The sequence below is a fragment of the Stylophora pistillata genome, chromosome 4, assembly GCF_964205215.1.
Source record: "Stylophora pistillata chromosome 4, jaStyPist1.2, whole genome shotgun sequence".
Taxonomy (NCBI): domain Eukaryota; kingdom Metazoa; phylum Cnidaria; class Anthozoa; order Scleractinia; family Pocilloporidae; genus Stylophora; species Stylophora pistillata.
Genome location: NC_142522.1, coordinates 18,093,230 through 18,111,972, shown reverse-complemented (window position 1 = coordinate 18,111,972; position 18,743 = coordinate 18,093,230). Strand labels below are relative to the sequence as shown.

Genomic DNA, 18,743 nt, shown 5'->3' with positions numbered 1-18,743 from the left:
GTAAGTACTGCTCTAAATTTATACAAAAGACGAAAACGAAAAGCTACACACGGTGAAGGCTGACCGTAGAATGCCTTGCCCTACTAACGACGCCTACTTACAAACCACGATCCCATAACTCTCTGCATACCTCACAGCCACCCCCAGTCCTCCGATACGTGCCAGCAAAATATTAATTTCTGCTAATTAGGATTACCACAAATTACATTTTCTGCGCATTCTCTTTTATTATCACGATCCTTTAAATCTTATTTGAAAAACAATGGGGAATACAGTTCATTTCAGATCTTGTGTGCGACCCATTGACCCGTGCCACGCCAGGTGATTTTTAGACAGACTACCCTCTTCCCCATTCCGAGAACGCAAACCAAGCCAGAATGATACCGAACCATGGTACAATTGGCGCAATTTTCAGTCGAGTGTCGAAGGTAATGCGACATCCCTTTGCATGGCTTTTCTTCTCTGAGCTGTGTGCTAGTTCCAGAGATCCTGCGCCTCTTTTTTAACCAAATCAGATTTAAAACTTAAACCAATCGCGAATAGATCACTCATTTTCCCACGTGAGGAGAAAACTAATTTTTAGTGGTTATGTCACTGTTAGGGTCGCTGGTGATTTTGGTGCTTTTTTTTTTTTTTTTCGCTTCTCGAAAACTCTGATAATGCTTAATTGAGATCTACCTTTTCTACTCCGTCGCTTGGAGGATCATTCTCCTTGTCATGTTTCCCTAAAACACGGTTCGTGATTTCACCAACAGTGAAAAATGCTTGCTAAACTGTCACGAAAAGCATAATCGCAATTATTAAAAACTGGATCAGTGGATAATGCAATTCAAGACTTTTTATTGACATAGCCATTATGGTATATGAGCCAATATACCATAATCTACAAATATGGTAAGCGTACGCGTCAGTTTAAAATCAAAAGGGAGCTAAAAAATCCGGTTTCTCCTCACAAAATAATAATTTCTTGAGGGCGTTTTTAATAACACAATTATTCCACTCGCGCTCATTGGGTATGAGATGATTATAGCCAAGTCGGCGCTACGCGCCTCGTTGGCTATCTATCATCTCATATCCAACGCGCGCTCGTGGAATAATTGTTAATTATTAAAAACTAGATCATTGGATAACGCAATTCAAGACTTTTTATTGACCTAGCCATTATGGTATATCAGCCAATATACCATAATCTACAAATATGGTAAGCGTACGTGTCAGCTTAAAATTAAAAGGGAGCTACAAATTTAATAAAATTTAATTTAATTCAACGTTTTTAATAAAACAATTATTCCACTCGCGCTTGTTGGATATGAGATGATTATAGCCAACTCGGCGCTACGCGCCTCGTTGGCTATCTATCATCTCATATCCAACGCGCGCTCGTGGAATAATTGTTAAATAGCCTTGAGAAAGATTTGAATGATGTGTCCGCGTTAACTGACGTCACAGAGGCAAATCAAATAAACAGAAGTAACTGATGCTGCGCGCGCGGTTTTCTGATTGTTAATCAGTGAAAGTTGAATTTCGGTGGTAGTTAAAACTGTTACTGAGTTGACTTAAAAAAATAACCAATCACATGAAAATAAACAGTCACTTCAACTTCGGTCTATATTACACACCTCTTTCTAAAAAGCGGTCATTGATCAAATCCTCTAAATTCACCTATCATAGGAACTGTTAATAGAAAAAAAGGGGTTTCTAAAGAAACTGTGTTGCTGTGTCGGTGGGGGTACAACAAGATAATGTGATTTTATAAACTGAATAGATAATGTAAATTGGCCACCGCAACGTTTCGAGCGTTAGGCTTCGTCTGAGCGAATAGAGGAAATGTGGGTTGTGTGTGAAATGAAGTTACGCTATTGGTGGGAACAAGGTAACGAGAAAACGAGATCAATTAGTTGAATAAAAAGCCTTCGTTGATACCGTGGAAATTAAGAGTGCCGATTTGAAACATACATTTTTGTTCAGGAGTTTTGCAGCTTCCTGAACTACCTAGATGTAGGGAGAGGGCGGCAGACAGTCATATGCTGCTTAGAATGATTTGGGAGATTAAAGTGTTCAGCGATTGATTTGACTATAAATAGCCTTTTACAGATTTCTAACAAGTCAGAGATCTGGTGCCGAATAAAGGCCCGAGAACGAGGCTTAGTCGACGGGACGAGAAATGTAAAACCAGGGTAATGAAATATAAATGCTTACAGGAATAAAAAAAAAAGCACCGAGCAAAGATCTCCGCTCGGAATTCAACGTGTGCGAGGTAAAATTATTTGCCGGAGAGTGAGGTATTCACGATGGCGGCAATGAAGCAGAGAATGACTAGCTGACTGTGCCGAAGACCACAAAAAGCTGTTGGATCAGACATTACAGACAATTGTGGGCGGAAACAAGTTTTAGCACAGGAAGAACAAACCGTAGGGTTGAAAAAACACTTCACTAATTGCACTAGCATTATTTTAACTATTTCCGGAGTTATGTTCTTTTGGAATGAAATGGAATATGAAAGTTGTTTATACTGAAGTAACTTCAGGGTTAGAATGATCACAACAAAGCAGCGTTAAAAGCGATATACTTATTAGTGTAAGCTAGTTCTATGCTTTCATTGCGTGTTTGATACTTCAGTCAATCATTGGTACTGTTTGGTATTAGCAATAAAAAGGGAAATTTTTAAGATATACAAGATATTTGTGACTGTTCCGGAAGCTTACATCAATCAAATGAAACGCAAGTGAGATTTTCCATTCATATACTAGAGGATGGAGTGTTCGTCTCGATTTATAATGCGTCTTGTACCCGCTCGTCTTTATACTGAAAGAGGTATAATCAGACGAACTACAAATGTTTGTACAAGTTTGTCCAGACGGATAATGCGTCTTTAGTTTGGAAAAGGCCATTGAATGGCGAAATAAATTTCTTGAGGGCAGCAATTTATCTATCTGTAAATGAGCTGAAAAGGATGTTGTCTTGTCTTCCGTTCTCTAGCTAATGTGGTGATGGATTCTCTTACACAGTGCCATGTGTACTACATTAGTCTTTTTCCAGTATCAGATCAGCGCGGCTTACCACATTCTTTATATAGTTTTTGCTAACTATCAGGCGCACGTTCGTACTTCAGGCAAGCAAGGCTACAACTTATCTTGACATCAAACGTTCCGTTTTCACGCGCTTACATTAATCACAAACTTGCTCGCATACTGAAATGAAATCCGTCATAAAATGTAAATGAGAGTCACTGCGTTAAAATGTAACATCTTTACTTGATCTTGTGGTGCGGAGTCTTCCAGATTCTTCCGTGTTCAAACCCCTCACTATGATAATCCGTGTTTATAAAACATGTTTGCCGAGTAATTCTCGTGTAGTACATTGTTAATTTTCACACTTCAGGACATTCATTAAATGCACATTACCTTGAACTTGCTCTCACAAGCAGTCTGAATGTACAATTATCTGATAAACCCCAAAAAACGGGCAACAGACTTGCCGTCAAGATTAAACTTCGTCAATGTTAATTATTTGGTCAGAATTTTGAAAAACCCAGGCAGATGTTCCAACAATCGTCCCGCTTAATTCGTGATTAAAATCACAATCAGCCTGAACTCAGAAACATTTCAAATTAGCTTTAAATGGTTTCAGGGGCAGGTATTGTGAAATAAATTTCTAACTGTTTCACAGAATGTTTGATCGCTACCTCCTCAAATTGGCCTTTCAAAACTGTCGAAAAAGCTTCGATCGTTCAAAAGCCCTCGTTGAGTTTAGTCTTTTCTCCTCCTTACGTCAGAAGTTGTGATTGGCTAAGAGGTGATAAAGATCAATTGATTATAACAGTAAGTGACAGGTGCCAGTCGTACGACAGATGACCTCCGCAACTAACCAAACATCCGTTGCCGTTAATAATAAATAGCCAGAGTTTTCCGTCGACTCTCGGTCAGATTTCTTTCACGAAAAAGTTGGGAGCGATGCGATGTTTCGAGTTGTACGGGCTTTGGGCCTCGCCAAGATCATAATATATGTCTTCGTCGCAGCGTGGCCCAAACAGAACAGCGTTCACGCCCAGAAGCTCGGAAACAACAGAGAAAAAGTCTACACCAACGGATGGGCGATACAGGTGGAGGGTGGAATTGAGGTTGCCAAACGAATTGCTCGTTCTCATGGATTTGACAAAGTTGAACCAGTAAGTACCAAGTAAAGAATGGATTTCACGGGGTTCTTTTCACTGCATGTTATTGCAGGATTTACAAGTACTTGCCGGTCGTTTTTAATATAAATTTGTAGTATTATGTGTTTTTTTTGCCTGCCTGGCTCTCAAACACTGGCCACCGGGCGGCAGGTCAGACAACGAACTCGGTCAACAACAAATCTCGATATTTTCCCAATCGCCGTGAAGTTGTTCAGCACAGAACTTTGTCCGTCCTTATCTCACTTTGTTCTCTCTGTACCGGCACTTTTCAGGGAAATCCGGTGCTGTAAATCAACAAATAAATCGTCAAAGTTTTTACACCCTACAAAGCCGATATTAAATATTATGAGCTGGTTGATTACGGAGCGATGTTTCCCTCTTTAGCAACGAATGCAACCACATGTTTGAAACACCTTTTCGCCTATATATTAACAACTGATTCAATTCATTATCTTAACAACTCTGAAGTGATTCAACACCTTCCTCTAGATGCAAAATTTAGAAAGAAACGAGGATTTTTTCAGGTGGAAGCTCTTTTTCTTATGTGAACTCTGCCGGTGACTTCATTACCAAACTTCGACCTACATTCTTGACACTGATTCATCTTCAAGTCTTGACTAGTGCTACCTTGGTGCGAAAAAAATAAAAGTTTTCAAATGCCATTCTTCAACGAGACACTCCCCACGATCCACTGATTTTATCAAAACAGCTGAACATTTTTTAAGAACGTAAATTTCGCCATTGTCTTTATTGTCAAACTCCGGAAAGCTGTAAAAACATTCTGCTACAATTCGGATCTAATGTCCAACCTAAACGTCTAAAATAGAGGTTTATATTGATTTATTTTATTTTTATGACTTCTGCCGGTTGAAAATTACAAAAATAAACTATTGTTAAAGTCTACTTATTATTCTAAAAGGAACACCAACAGTCCTGGGTATTCATAACAACCAACAGGAAATTGATAGTTAATCATCGAAAAATCCACTTACTGAAACTATAGTACATTGGAAGACATTCTTTTCAAAGTTAGCAACTGCAGCCTGGCAATGAGTCAGTAAATTTTTCATGTCCCTGATAAAATGTTCTGAAGTAGTAATCATTGAGATTAGTTAAATAAATGTCTCAGTTTGACATTCCGTCTACATAAAATTTTTTCTTAAGTTCACCAAAAATTATTCGATGCACTAGGAAAGAAGTGACATCTGTTCATTTATTTATCCGTATCAATTCATCATTTGCAGATTGGTACTTTGGAGGGCTTCTATCATCTGGAACATGCAGAGTTGCCGCATCGCTCCCGCAGGAGTGCAAATGAGAGGACAGAACGACTTACTCAGGATCCGAAGGTAAGATTCACCATTCGCCATGCCCTAAAACATGCTTTACGAAAACTAAGACTTTCTTTCTTGTTCAGTACCATCACCGTTTTTTTCTTTTTAAATGGCTCAGAAAATAAAGGTCTGAAGCGGATTTACTTTTTACACCTAAAGGAAATTTGAAAAAGTATTGTTGCTTAAACTAAAAAAAAACTTTATGATTGATTTACTGCATTAGCCAGTAAAGTAAGAATCAGTCAGTTTCGGAGTTGAAATGTGCATTCGCAGTGAGGTTTAATCATGACCAAAGTGATACCATGACTCAGCCCAGGTTTTCATAACAATTATAATTTGGTTTACAGGTAATCTGGGCGGAACAACAACACGAGAAAATCCGCGTCAAAAGAGGTCACTTTCACGACCGAATGGTTGCCAGAGGGATCCTGCCTCGATTTACAGACCCTTTATGGGATGGACAGTGGTATCTGGTGAGTTATTTTGACTCAAATCGATTTTTATCAGTTCACAGGGAGGAAATCTTTTACGGCCGGAAGAAATTTCCAGGGAACAGTTGGAGATATTTTGTTAACTAAATATTTGGCGACAAAATAGGGAATTTTTCATGAATAGATCGAGAGATTAAAGAAAGATTAAGCTTCTCGCCTCTCTTTTGGATTGTGTCATGTTTCATAGTTTCCACTTTTTCCCCCACAATCCTCTTGAGAAATCTGGTATCAAACATGTGACGTAATCACAAGATAATTTAGTTTAAACTGAGTTGATAAAACTGTGAAGAGTTTCTTAAGTCGCTGTTGAACCGTTAGCCCTAACACTCGAAACCTAAGCCTTAGAAATTCTTTACGGTGGCCAATTTTCATTATCAACTCAGTTGATAATACCAAATTATTTGGTAATGCCCTCACCGACGCAGCACTGCAGTTTCTATAGAAACTTACCCCGGCCTTTATTCATGTGACGTAATACGTTCCGAAATGGCGCGCTGTGGGAAACAGAAACATCAAAATGATATTTGTTTCCAATTTCTCTTGATGTGTAGTACTCATTTTCCATCCATTTTAAAAAAATTTGCTTTGATCTCAATCAACCTTTATTAGTAACCCAAACGAGGTTGAAACTGCTTCTTCGCTGTGACTCAGTTCAACTACATGGGCCTCGTCCAAAATCCTCAGGGGATTTGCGTGAATTTTACCAATGAATAGGAACTATATTTAGATAGCTAAGTCACATATGCATGCAGCTTTTTTCCCATTCAAGATTCTGGAGAGATAAATTTACCAGAACGTAAATACTTCACTCCCAGCTGATCCCCTCTTCAAATCAGAGAGATTGCCTGAGTTGGACTGAGTCGCAGACAAAACTTATATTTCTTAAAGACCGGTAAAACCATTTGACTTAGATCTTAAACAGATCAATTTATCTTTATCGGACAGGATGACAAAAGAGCAGATCTGGATTTAGATGTACATGTTCTCCCCGTTTGGAATCAAGGGATCACAGGAAAAGGTGTTGTCGTAACAATTCTGGATGATGGTACGTAGACTTTTCCTTCATTTAACTTCATAATGCTATTTAATTTTAACTCCGAATAAGCGCCACACCTCAATCTACTCGGTGTTCCCTTTTGTAAGTGCAATTTCCGTGTGCACGAGTCCGATGAGGATCGTGTTTGTTGTCACAAAATAGTTTTAAAACAGCCGTCTTGAAGCTTTTGCCTGAAGCAGGCAGTGAACGCAAAACAGGCCCGATTAAGAGTGAAATGATATACTGCGATCATTTTTCGATGGACTTACTCAATGTTACAGTCACTGATAAGTTTTTTAATAAGTTTTTTTTTTAAAGTTTGTTTCCTTTTGTTCACCACACTTCAGGTATTGAACACAATCATACGGACCTCATCAGAAACTACGTAAGTGAAAATCGCCGGTTTTATGCTGATAGCAAACTGCATGCATAGTTTAAAAGCTCTAATTGCAGATTTTCGTGTTCGGAATGTGTACTTCTATGAATAATTGCCGTCAATTTGATCTCCACAGGATCCACAGGCCAGTTGGGATGTAAATGGAGAAGATGGTGACCCATTTCCTCGTTATGATGCCACTAATGAAAATAAGTAAGTCATTTCTAACTTTACTCATAATCATTGTATGACTTACAAATTGTTATCGACAGTCTGCTTAAAACCTGAAGGGACGGCAGATGCCATTATGTTGACTATTGGACGATACATACTAGACTCCTAAATACTTGTTTTAATCAAAGATGTGGTTTGTTTATTTGTTTTATTTTTTGCAGACACGGCACCCGCTGTGCAGGGGAAGTTGCGGCTCAAGCAAACAACACCATCTGTGGAGTAGGCGTGGCTTACAATGCTAAGATAGGAGGTGAAAAAAGTCGGGTTTATTGGTTAAGCTTACCTTTTTGCCTTCGTAGCTTTTTATTAGGGAAGCCCAGTTTCTTTATCAATGCAAAGGGCTGAGATATGCTTAGTATAATATAAGAAAGTAAGGAAAAGAACTCTTCCTGATGATCTACAAATGGTTTCAGTGTTTCGGTGACATTTTCGTTATCATATTGTAAGTAATTTAGCCATCTAACATAGTGTGAATATATTTTTACAGGAGTGCGCATGCTTGACGGCCGAGTGACTGACAAAGTAGAAGCCGCGTCATTAAGTCTTAATCCCCAGTTCATTGACATCTACTCTGCAAGTTGGGGGCCTAGCGATGACGGAGCCACTGTGGAGGGACCTGGGACTCTGGCTGCTGCTGCATTTGAAAATGGTATCACAAAGGTATTGTGCACCACCATCACATTCTCTTGGTATTACAATATAGCTCCTCAAAATAACCACGGTAATCATGGACCATAATAAATGTCTTTAAAAATAAAAAATCATCAATCTCACAATCTTCTTATGTCTCACCCCAAAAGCCCATAATGTGGCTTTTCCTTCTAATTTCGTCTCTATTATAACAAATAGTCATACATTATATACGAATTGGGTCTCAACTAGCTACAAACTCTGCAGAATCTCGCAACCAACTACTCATAGCATCAACGGTTAATTTGGTTGCCAAGAAGAACAAACGTTTTACTTTCTGATGTACAATTACGAGGCACAGAGTGAATGTGAATTGTCAAGGCTCACTAGAGCTTCATATCACCGAGCCTTTACTAGACCAGAGTGCATCAGCGACACATGTAGATACGACTTTGTGAGATATGAGCGCTGATTATTCGACTAATATGTTTGTTTGTGACTTGATTTAGGGTCGCGGTGGACTGGGCTCCATTTTTGTGTGGGCATCAGGCAATGGAGGTCGGCACGAGGATAGTTGTAACTGTGATGGTTACACAGACAGTATCTACACCTTGTCAATCAGCTCTGCCTCCGATCACGGCGAGTCACCCTGGTATTCAGAAAGCTGTTCATCTACACTTGCGACAACATTCAGTAGCGGAGCACACGGCGAGAAACGAATTGTAAGTATATAAAATTTTACAGTAAATAGTTCGTACCCGAGGGGAACATGTGATAGTGTAATATGATCGTCCTGAGTCTGATCGTCCTGAGAAGAACTGTTGTCGGTAGTGGCGACTCGACAACCTGAGCGGAAGTCATCCGTCCAGAGTCAAACGAATAGTTGTCGTCAGTCGAATGTTCTTAGTCCGGTTCCATATCCGTGTCGCCCACAAAGCTATGACCACTTTACGTCAGCTGCTAACAAACGTCAAAGACAAGGACGAACCGAGGAACGGACAGGGAGCTTTTTATAACATCAATTGCTCCGACTGCCACGCTTTCTACATCGGAGAAGCTAGCAGAAACCTCACAAATTAAAAAGACTGACTGAACACAAACGGGCAATTTAATTTAATAATAAGTTCTTATATAGCGCATTAAAATTGAACTCTATGCAACGAGGAAAGGTGATGTCACCAGTCACATTGCTGAACATCATCGACTTACGAACAACACTATTGACCGCTGGGACTCTGCGCAATGCCTAACCTACAAAACTAATTACTTTCAACGACTGACTCCGGAAACATGGTTTACTAACTAAGAACTGAATCCCCTCAACAGGTGTCGGCTACTGCCACCACCATAAAATCGACTCATTCATGATATTAACATTGCAAACGAACCGAATAGAACGACCTAAATTTACCAACGGATCGAAACGACCAATGACGACCGACTTACGCCTCTTGAGTCTTGCAGCCAATAAAATTACGGCAAAACTGACTAATCAGCTTCTACGAACCGGACTTAAAACATTCGACTAACAACAACTATCGAGTTCAGCTAAGGTTGTCTAAAAGTCAGTCACCAGGACAGACTACAGTCCTTCTCAGAACTACACTCTCCCGGACGATCAGACTACACTATCATCTAGCAAGTTTGTAAACTCCCATACGGGGTTTTCCAATAAAGTGCGCGCGTCAAAACTGTGTCATTTTAGTATGAAAGGCTACTGGCCGAGGTAGATCATACTTCAGTGAGATTGTGGAAGAATGGAAATCTAATCTTTAAAAAAAACTTCTGTTGGCTTAGCTCTCTCCGGTCTGCTGGGCTGACTGTTTGTCGATCGTAAACGGTAGAATGACTCAGTTCTCCTTTCATAATTTAATCCAATTATAATAAAAAGGTCTCAAGGGCTGATTCAAACAGGAGGTAAAAGGAGCGATAGGTTGCAAAAACAGAGCCATAACAGTCAAACCATGCTAATTAGGAGACTCCAGACCCTCGATGGCTTTTCAATTTCATTTTCAGGTCACAACAGATTTACATAACGAATGTACAGAAAGACACACGGGAACTTCTGCATCGGCTCCATTGGCTGCAGGAATCATAGCTCTTGCCCTGGAAGTCAAGTAAGGTTTATTACACTTTGCTAGCTAGTTTCGCGGCCTTTAAATCTCATACTGATGGGGAAGATGGATTCAGCGATAAGTGGCGAGGGAAATTCTTCAATTTATAATGACTGCACTGGTGGTTTCGTTGGATCGTTTGGAAAAACAGCTTGATTCTAATTGGTAGTTTATACAGCCAAATATGCGCGTTCAGTCCAATATTTCAATACAATCCCATAGCCACACTACATCCTGTCGAAGACGCACTAAGAGAGGCTTAGTCCGTTTAAACAGAAGAGAGCCTTGAAATGACAGCTTGCAAGAACAGACAAACACCAACTAGCCTTAGGGTTAGTGACAGAAGCGCAAAGGTTAAGAATGGAAAACATTTAGTATCAAATGGTGAATCAAGATTTCATCTTGTGTGCTCTATTATTGTCTCACCCATAAAGAGTAGAGCTGTCGGTCTACCACGAGATTCTCCGTCTGTCGCTGTAATCCTTCCGTTTTTTACAAATACATGTAACAACATTTTAGAAGAGTTTCAACCAAAAGTGCTTAAACGACAGAAAACCTTGCACAAATCTTACTTTGTTATATTTTTGCCACAGTCCTCGCCTGACGTGGCGTGATGTGCAGCATATCGTGGTGTGGACATCAAACTGGGAACCACTGAAGCACGATCAGGACTGGAGCGCTAATGGGGTCGGATTACACGTCAACAGGAAGTTTGGTTTCGGACTGTTAGTTGCTGCAAAGATTGTTGAATTAGCTAAACCTAACACGTTTAAAACTGTACCTGAGAAGACCATTTGTAGGGGACAAATCAATCAGGACCGCAAGTAAGTTTTTGCTGGATTCCTGTGAACAAAAGCACGGAGCGATTAATTTTGCTTAGACAGAAGTAGCAAATGAAATTACTAAACACGAGTGATAATACCTCACTGAACAATTTTGATTTGCTAGGGAATGTTTAATGACAAAAGCAGCCAATAGATGACTTCAGTGAAAAAGCGAACGATACTGCATAGAACAATCAATCTAAAACAGAATTCAAAATTCAAAAACCTGTGTAGAGCAATAACTTACGACGTTTGATAACGCAGTATTCCGTACCCTTTTAGACCTATCAAATTCAACGAGCCATTGAAGATAACAATGCATTCGAATGGATGCTCAGGAACTGCTGCTGAGATTCGCTACCTTGAACACGTGCAACTCATGTTAAGCTTGGACTATACACGGCGAGGAGACCTAGTTGTGTACTTGACATCTCCCATGGGAACTAAATCTTGCTTGCTGTCCCCAAGAAAAGAGGACATCTCAGATGAAGGTTTTACAAAGTGGCCCTTCATGACAACGCACTCATGGGGCGAGGACCCACGAGGAACTTGGACCTTAGAGATAAAGGACCTTGGAGATAACAGACCAAATCATGGCCTTCTAACAGAGTGGCAGCTTATTATACATGGAACTAGACAAAAACCTAATCACCAACCTATAGAACATCCTGACAAACCACGTGACTCGGTTCCAGTGCCCGAATCACCGGCGCCACCACAGTTTCACCAAACAGTTCCTAGCGGACCGACTTACACGTTTGCTTCCTCTCAACCTACTCCTGTGAAATATATCGCACCTCAAGTGATAACCTACACAACTTCTCCAGCTCCAAACCCCTCCGTCCTGACAATTGCTCCCCAGTCTGTAGTTCCACTACATCAAGAACTAAAAACACCCAGTGATCAATTTACGTCGAACAATAAAGTAGGAGAAACAAAAAACACCTTCACTCCAGACCAGCAAGCTAACATAAATCCTCAACTATCATCTAAGGGAGCTCTTTTCTCACCTATACAACCTCTTCACAGCAACTATGTTCCAGCTAACTACCAACAGAATCAAATAGCTAATTACTATCACTATGCAGTAGCTCCTGCAAATCCAAGAGGTTATGTTACGCAACTGAATAACCCTGCAGTAGTGCAAACTAACGACCAACTGGCTTATCAACCAGCGGCTTGGAGACAGACCACACTATATCGTAATCCTTTACAATACAATGTCTATGGTAATTACCTTCGAACTTTTGGTAGACGAGGTGCTGGCAAATCTTATGTAGAATATCTTAAAACTAAGAAGAACAAGTTAAAGAAAGAAAGTTAATTAAATTGTGGGAATATTTTTTTATGAATCTTATTTACGCGTGTAAAATACATGGTACAAGTGTTTGGAATGAGGCAGAGTTTAATTTAGCTGAATTTTTGTTTATATATAAATGTTGCTCAGCGCGAGTAACGATGGGTAAATAATAGTCAAGCTGCGAGAATATGTATCTGGATGAACCAAAGCGGCAAAACGGGCGAGGTAAAAAGAGGTGGAGCATAAATTAGATAATTCAAATTGATGGATGAAAATATCGTCAATAGGATCAAACTGTCTTGAAGTTTGAGGTAATGTTTATTCTTTAATGGAAAAATGCCAATCTATAGAAAGGAAGATTTCTTGACGAGGCAAAATTCCCTACCTCTCTGTCTATAAAGTGTTGTATGAGAAGCAGCACAATTTAAATTGATATCTTGAAATCCGGTTTCTCTAGTTCAGCTGGCTGGGCGAGAAACTGTGCAAACTGGAGAAAAATTCAAAAGATTTGCACCTTTCCTGCATTCTTAGTTATTGTTTAAAGAGTTTTCTTCGAGTTTCCGGAGATGCTCAAAACAAATATTTAAGAGCTGAAGAATAAACATTTCCCTTCATCTTCCTATTTGGCTTAAACACGAGACTGTAAGGATGGGTCAATATATATTCAATACAAGCTAGCGTGGATCCGGAAATACCGTCATTGGCAAGAATTATCAATGCCTTACGACACTTCACGTAACCTGACCAGTGTTCCTTACTACACTATGCCTCACCCGGAACCTGCGTTCTAAGAGCGCAGTCGTGTGTAGTTTCTTCGATGTCAGTGGTGTGTTGGCGAGTGCTGTGTTAAAGGATAATGAACACTGGACGGTTAGGGTATCAATCTTCGACCTGTGTTTGTTTGTGCTGCTGATGCAGATAACAATCAATATTCACAGTGCGAGACAACCTTGTGATTGCTCAGGAAAGATCGTGTGACATGTTATTACACTAAATGACGTCACAGGGTCCACAAACTTTCTTTAAAAAGACAGTATGGGCCTGTTTTTATAAACCAGTGCGAACCTTTACACCAGTATGATTCTCAGCACAGCTTCTCTCAAAGGATTTGGGATGAGTGCAGTGGCTCTAGCGAAGCGTGTGCTTTGAATACAGACCTCAGTTGTGAATGTTACTATAAGCTATTCGAGTGATACTATATAATTGCCACTAGTGAGTGCGACTCAGAGTCATTATTCCTCTTCCTTAAGTAACTGAACCCAAAGGCCTCATATTCAAATTTATTTAATTGCATGGGTCACATGCATAGGTGATTTATTCTCAAAATTTTAATAGAATCTTATAAAATTTAGGACCAAGGATAGCTAAGGTAAATGGCACAAGTAACACTATGAAGTTAAAAGTGGATTGCCAGTCGTCTTAAATAGCCAGAAGAGGCTATGTTGCAAGGTGAAGTTCTTAACGTCTGAAGATAGGAAGAAATAGAATTGCTGCCTACCAAGTTGAATAATGAATGTTTTGGCTAACGCTAATCAGATCCAATCCGGTGTAGTGGGTTTGATTACGTACTTGAGATGATTGCTCAACACGATTGTCTATGTAAATACAGTTAATTAGGCTGTGGTAGGTCAACTAAGTTTACAATGCAGTAGCCTAATCTGTACCAGTGCTTACTGGCACGGGTTTGTGACGAAGACTAAAAAAAAAAAAAATCAACCAAGGAATAGCTGTCCTTTGGTGAAGTATTAAATGTTAGGGTTTGAAAATAAAAGGGTGTTCTTGCACAGTTTGTACGCTGTCTCAAGCCAGAGAGCATTATTAATGACCCAGTCCTTTAGGTGCTATTCATACTTTCAGGAGGCACCGAACACTAATTAACAAATGGTAAACACCACAGCGTACACTATTGAGTTATGGATGCACGCGGGAGGTTGCTAAGCACGAAAGAAGCGTAAGACTCTAGCTTCTTGAGTGCTTAGCAAACCTCCGAAGTGTATCCATAACTCAATATTGTACGCTGTGGTGTTTACCATTTGTTTTATAACATAACATTGATACATTGTAGCTAGAGTTCCCTTTTATTTAACAAATCTTACGCGACCAGAAAAAACAAGCGCGCGCGGAAAAATAGTCTTTGCATTTGCTCACGTCAACAGCGTACACCCATGGGCAAATGGGGGACGCTAAATTGACCAATCAGAGCGCTCGCTTTACTTTGGTTATGTTATAGTTTCGTCTTCAATAAGCTTTAGTGCTAACCCTCGAAAAACCTGTATCTATGCCGCTTTTGCCAGCTCTCCGCATCCGTGAAATTCACTTTTAATAGTCATTGTCCTCTTTTCCTACTCGTGCCTGCTCTCCTCAGTGTATCTCGCCAACATGAAATTAAGGCCACTGAGCCCCCAAAACAAGAACTTTTCTCCTTTCCAAGCGTTGGGTTGCTCTGCCGCTCAAAACATTGAAAAAACACCCAGAAAGAAAGCGTTTAGAGCATTGCTCATTAAATCTAAGATCGCCGATACCCTGTTAATGTTAAATCAACCACAATAATGAAAACTTTGTAGTGCTGTTTTTTAAACCCAAAATCTATCTAGAAACAAGATAGAAGACAGTTGATTGGGTATTGTTTGTATACCATATTCGCCACAGGTAATAACCTTCTAAACTTTAGCCTATGAGCGGGTTGCTGATTAAAACATGTGGCCCTGCAGCTCAAGCATTTCTCCTCCTGGGGGGAGGGGAAAAGAACTTTCAGTCCTTGAGAGAAGCGAGTCAGTAAAAGATCTGCATTATTAGAGCGAGACCCTGTGTCAGCTTGGATCAGTTCAAGGCCACGAACTTCCTTTCAAGTGAAGAATTGCTCCAACAGAAGCACCAATAACAAGGGCCTGATCACAAGCTATCTAAGCTTTGTAAGCAAGGGCTCCTATGCACTTCAACAGACTGTCCCTCTTATGTGATCAACAAATTGAAAAGCCTTTTTTATCACACACAATTGGTAATCAAGAAATGTTTCATTCCATGTGTCATCAATTAAACACTGTTCTGTGCATGGGGGGATTCAGCATTTCAACAGTATAGTTTGGTCAGTGAGGGCTTCGACCATCTAATCATGTCAAAAACTTTTATTTACATTTTAATAACAAATCAAAAAGAACTTGCATGCAAACTGTTCTCTTTGTCATCAAACTTCTGTTTTCCTGAAGATCAGGTTAAGTCCTTACAGCCACTCCACTGCATTCCTTTGTTCTGAAGCTATACAATTGTGCAATCCTACATGATAGTGTAGTAGAGACTAGTCCTTGTGGCCTCATTACAGTGGCTTTATGAATGCTACAACATTTTACTTTAAGCTGCTATCACTAACAAAGTACACAGTATTGTCAATGATATCATCTCACCACAAAACCTTAGCAGCTTTAAGAGGATTTTAGTTTGTAAAATTAAAAAAGCCACAGTAACTTCAGGGATCCTCCAGTTTCAGATGTTAATGTTTTAGCTTTGCAATCTTGATTTTAATCACCTTCTTCCTCTACCCCTGCCTCTTCCACGCCCTCTGCCTCTCCCACTAGGAGCACGACCTCTTCCTCTGGCAGCTATCGAATGTAAATGTAATAAGTTTAAAGCTTTTTCCCAGCCTTCACACAATAAAATATAGTGTGCACTTCAATATAAGGTTGAAGACCTCAAATTTTTCTCTTAATTATCATTTAATATGGTCAGAGCAACATTGTTTAGAAAGAAAAATATCCATGGTACAAAGAGGACTATCAAATTGGTCTTCAATGATATAAATATCAGGTTAAGTAACATTTCGTGGCATTTCTATTTTTGATAATGTAGTACACCAAAAGCAAGCACTGTGTAAATTTTGATATCGTCTTTTTTTTGTTTTGTTTTGAATTTGTGCCTTGATTGTCAAAATTGCAGAGGTTGATCTGGAGTATTTCTTTGAAGAAAACCACAAAGAAAGAAAAAATTTAAAGACTAATTTTCAGTACAAAATGCAGGGGACACAAATGATCACAGCCTTGCTCTTAACTGAAGTATGACTTAAGACTTAGTCTTAGAAAAACAATTACAAATACCACTTAATAAAAAGAATGTAACGTGAGAAAAACAACAAGAACATACCTGCTTCCTTCTTTTTAGCCTTAGCTTTGGGAGCATCATCAACTAAAAGTGTGTCTAATGGTAAGCTTTCTGGGAGAATGAAGTAGCGAATATTATTGCCCCTGATGCTCAGTGACTCTATCTGTACTGGTTCCTTGTGCTTTATAGTCATTTTCACAGCCTTTAAGTGTGTATTCATACTCATATCCACACCTATAGTTCAAGGGAGAAAAACAACATTCATCAAAATTACTGGTTTGAGCTCTCAAGTGATGATTAATTTTTAAGTGAGATGGTCCAAGTAGAGGGAAGTGCTGGAAATAATTGCAATATATCAGACAATTCAGCCAGGAATATCAAATACATGTTAAATATATTCTCCAAGCCTTTAAGACTTGATCTCTGCTCTATGTTTGGCTAATAGTACCAACCATTTTCAAAGATGGATCCTGGAATGCTAATTTACTGACTTCACGGCTCAACACTAACTTTTCAACTTACTAGCCAAGTGATTGGTAACATCTTAGATGCTACGACAATGTCAGTTTGTTTACTAGCCAAACTGGCTAGTGGAAACCAAAAACCACTGGCCAAAACTGAATTTCTACTAGTCTGTGGCTAGTGCGCTATTGTTAACGTTAGTGTCGAGCCCTGTGACTTACAAGAGGTTTCTCAAAAACTGGCTTGCCACATTAAACTGAAAAACAACTCTATGCCTGACTCTGACAGCAACCTATAATTATGTTGTTGAGTCATTTATAATGGTTTCAACAACCCTTCACAGGACTATCCTCACCTAGGGCCTGTTACTCAAAAGTCCATAATTTAAAAGCAAAATTTAACGAATAGAGGGGCAGTTTCTAGCACCCTTTCCAGTTCATTTTGTTTCTTTAGTAGATAGTTTTAAGTATAGTTTTCAAAACTTTTGAAACTTCTATCTTGAATGAAAACAGGACAGCTTTAAGGGCCTGTTAGGTTACAGGAACCTTTGAGAAACAAGCCCCTGGACCATCAAACCACAGACCAAAACCACAAATATCATTGTGTCTGTTAATTGATGACATATTTCACCCTTGCAACAGTTACTACAGAATAATGTTTCCTTGCACAGGGACTTCAGAGAAAACGGTTATAAATCTGAAGCTTGTAAGAAGGAAGTGTCACAATATTGCTGAGGTCATGACCCAAACAAAGATCAAAACCTTGCCAGGCATTGGAAACTCAGCTTAGGCAACTAATTTCCCACGGAAAAAAGACAGGTAGGATTTAATTTTAGAAATTATCTTGCTGCCAAATCATGGTATCTGAGCTATGGAGAGTTACAAAGAACTGAGAAGAAAACATATGTTTTGATTTACACCATCTTAACCCTTTACCAGCAGGCAAAGAACCTTATAATTTGGCCATACAAAACTTAAGCTCGCTTTGTTTGTTGTTATATGAAGTATCCCTTACAATATTTGCAGTTTTGAGACACCGTGGGTTCAGACTTTGGGGTCACGTGACCTAGATCATCCGCTTATGTTTGGATGCGTTCAAATGGATTCGTTTTCTCGCATTTATAAGTGTTTTTTGAGCCATTTTCCCTCTACAGAAGCCCTCAGGACAGCATCATTAAGCTGGAATGTGGGTAGAGGCAAGCCTCTGAAAGAAAACAGAGGTGAGAGGTGGTTTCATGTAGACTGGACTGCCAAAATGCTTTCATGCAAGCTTGGCGAGTTCACAAGTGAACTCATGTCTCTGGCCCATCTGTGGATGGCTACCAGGACCTACCAAGGCTTTTTGGGCCAGTTTTGAGTGGCAAAAGTCATGATCGATGTGATATTTTGCTGGTAGGACTGGGTGGCCCGACACTTATAATAATGAGTTCAAATGGAAATGCGAGGTGTTGCCTTCTCAAGTTGTGGTGGAATTTGCCAGAATTCTTTTCGGTCATAAACGAGGAAAAGGTTGTCTTTGCGACACTAGCTTTCGTCAAAAAGAAGAAGGGCTCGCGGATAAAGTGAGAAGGCATTTTCCAGCCAAACAGCAAGATCTGGCCCTGAGGTGTGTTTTGAATGCAAACTTTCGATTTTTTGAGCAAGTTTTGATCTTAAAAGATCGACACTTTTTCAGAG

At 39.6% G+C, this 18,743-nt stretch overlaps 2 protein-coding genes and 1 long non-coding RNA gene across 3 annotated transcripts in view; 1 reads left to right on the top strand and 2 right to left on the bottom strand.

The window, feature by feature from the left end:
- Positions 1–3,850: 3,850 nt before the first annotated feature.
- LOC111325458 (neuroendocrine convertase 1) lies at positions 3,851–14,302 on the top strand. Its single transcript, XM_022929271.2, has 12 exons — positions 3,851–4,168; positions 5,419–5,523; positions 5,856–5,981; positions 6,945–7,044; positions 7,383–7,420; positions 7,548–7,624; positions 7,807–7,895; positions 8,133–8,305; positions 8,785–8,997; positions 10,292–10,392; positions 10,983–11,213; positions 11,496–14,302. The coding sequence occupies exons 1-12, from the start codon at positions 3,959–3,961 to the stop codon at positions 12,535–12,537; spliced, it is 2,505 nt and encodes an 834-aa protein (XP_022785006.1). The 5' UTR covers positions 3,851–3,958; the 3' UTR covers positions 12,538–14,302.
- LOC111325468 (uncharacterized) lies at positions 7,756–11,600 on the bottom strand. Its single transcript, XR_015999637.1, has 3 exons — positions 11,461–11,600; positions 10,962–11,232; positions 7,756–10,381 (listed from the first exon to the last, which is right to left on the bottom strand). It is a non-coding gene; the product is annotated as an uncharacterized LOC111325468 (long non-coding RNA).
- A 1,321-nt stretch (positions 14,303–15,623) lies between the features above and the next one.
- LOC111325535 (small nuclear ribonucleoprotein Sm D1) overlaps positions 15,624–18,743 on the bottom strand; it is a 3,814-nt gene continuing 694 nt past the window's right edge. Inside the window, exons 3-4 of the mRNA XM_022929365.2 lie at positions 16,648–16,839; positions 15,624–16,109 (exon numbers count right to left, since the gene is read on the bottom strand). Of these exons, the coding sequence (XP_022785100.1) occupies positions 16,033–16,109; positions 16,648–16,839 (269 nt within the window). The 3' untranslated portion in view covers positions 15,624–16,032. The remainder of the gene's footprint in view (positions 16,110–16,647; positions 16,840–18,743) is intronic.

Excerpts from the sequence above, each read along its gene's own strand:
- LOC111325458 (XM_022929271.2), top strand. The coding sequence starts at position 3,959 with ATGTTTCGAGTTGTACGGGCTTTGGGCCTCGCCAAGATCATAATATAT. Across the intron at positions 5,524-5,855 it reads GACTTACTCAGGATCCGAAG|GTAATCTGGGCGGAACAACA; the intron begins GTAAGATTCACC and ends TTTGGTTTACAG. Across the intron at positions 7,896-8,132 it reads TTACAATGCTAAGATAGGAG|GAGTGCGCATGCTTGACGGC; the intron begins GTGAAAAAAGTC and ends ATATTTTTACAG.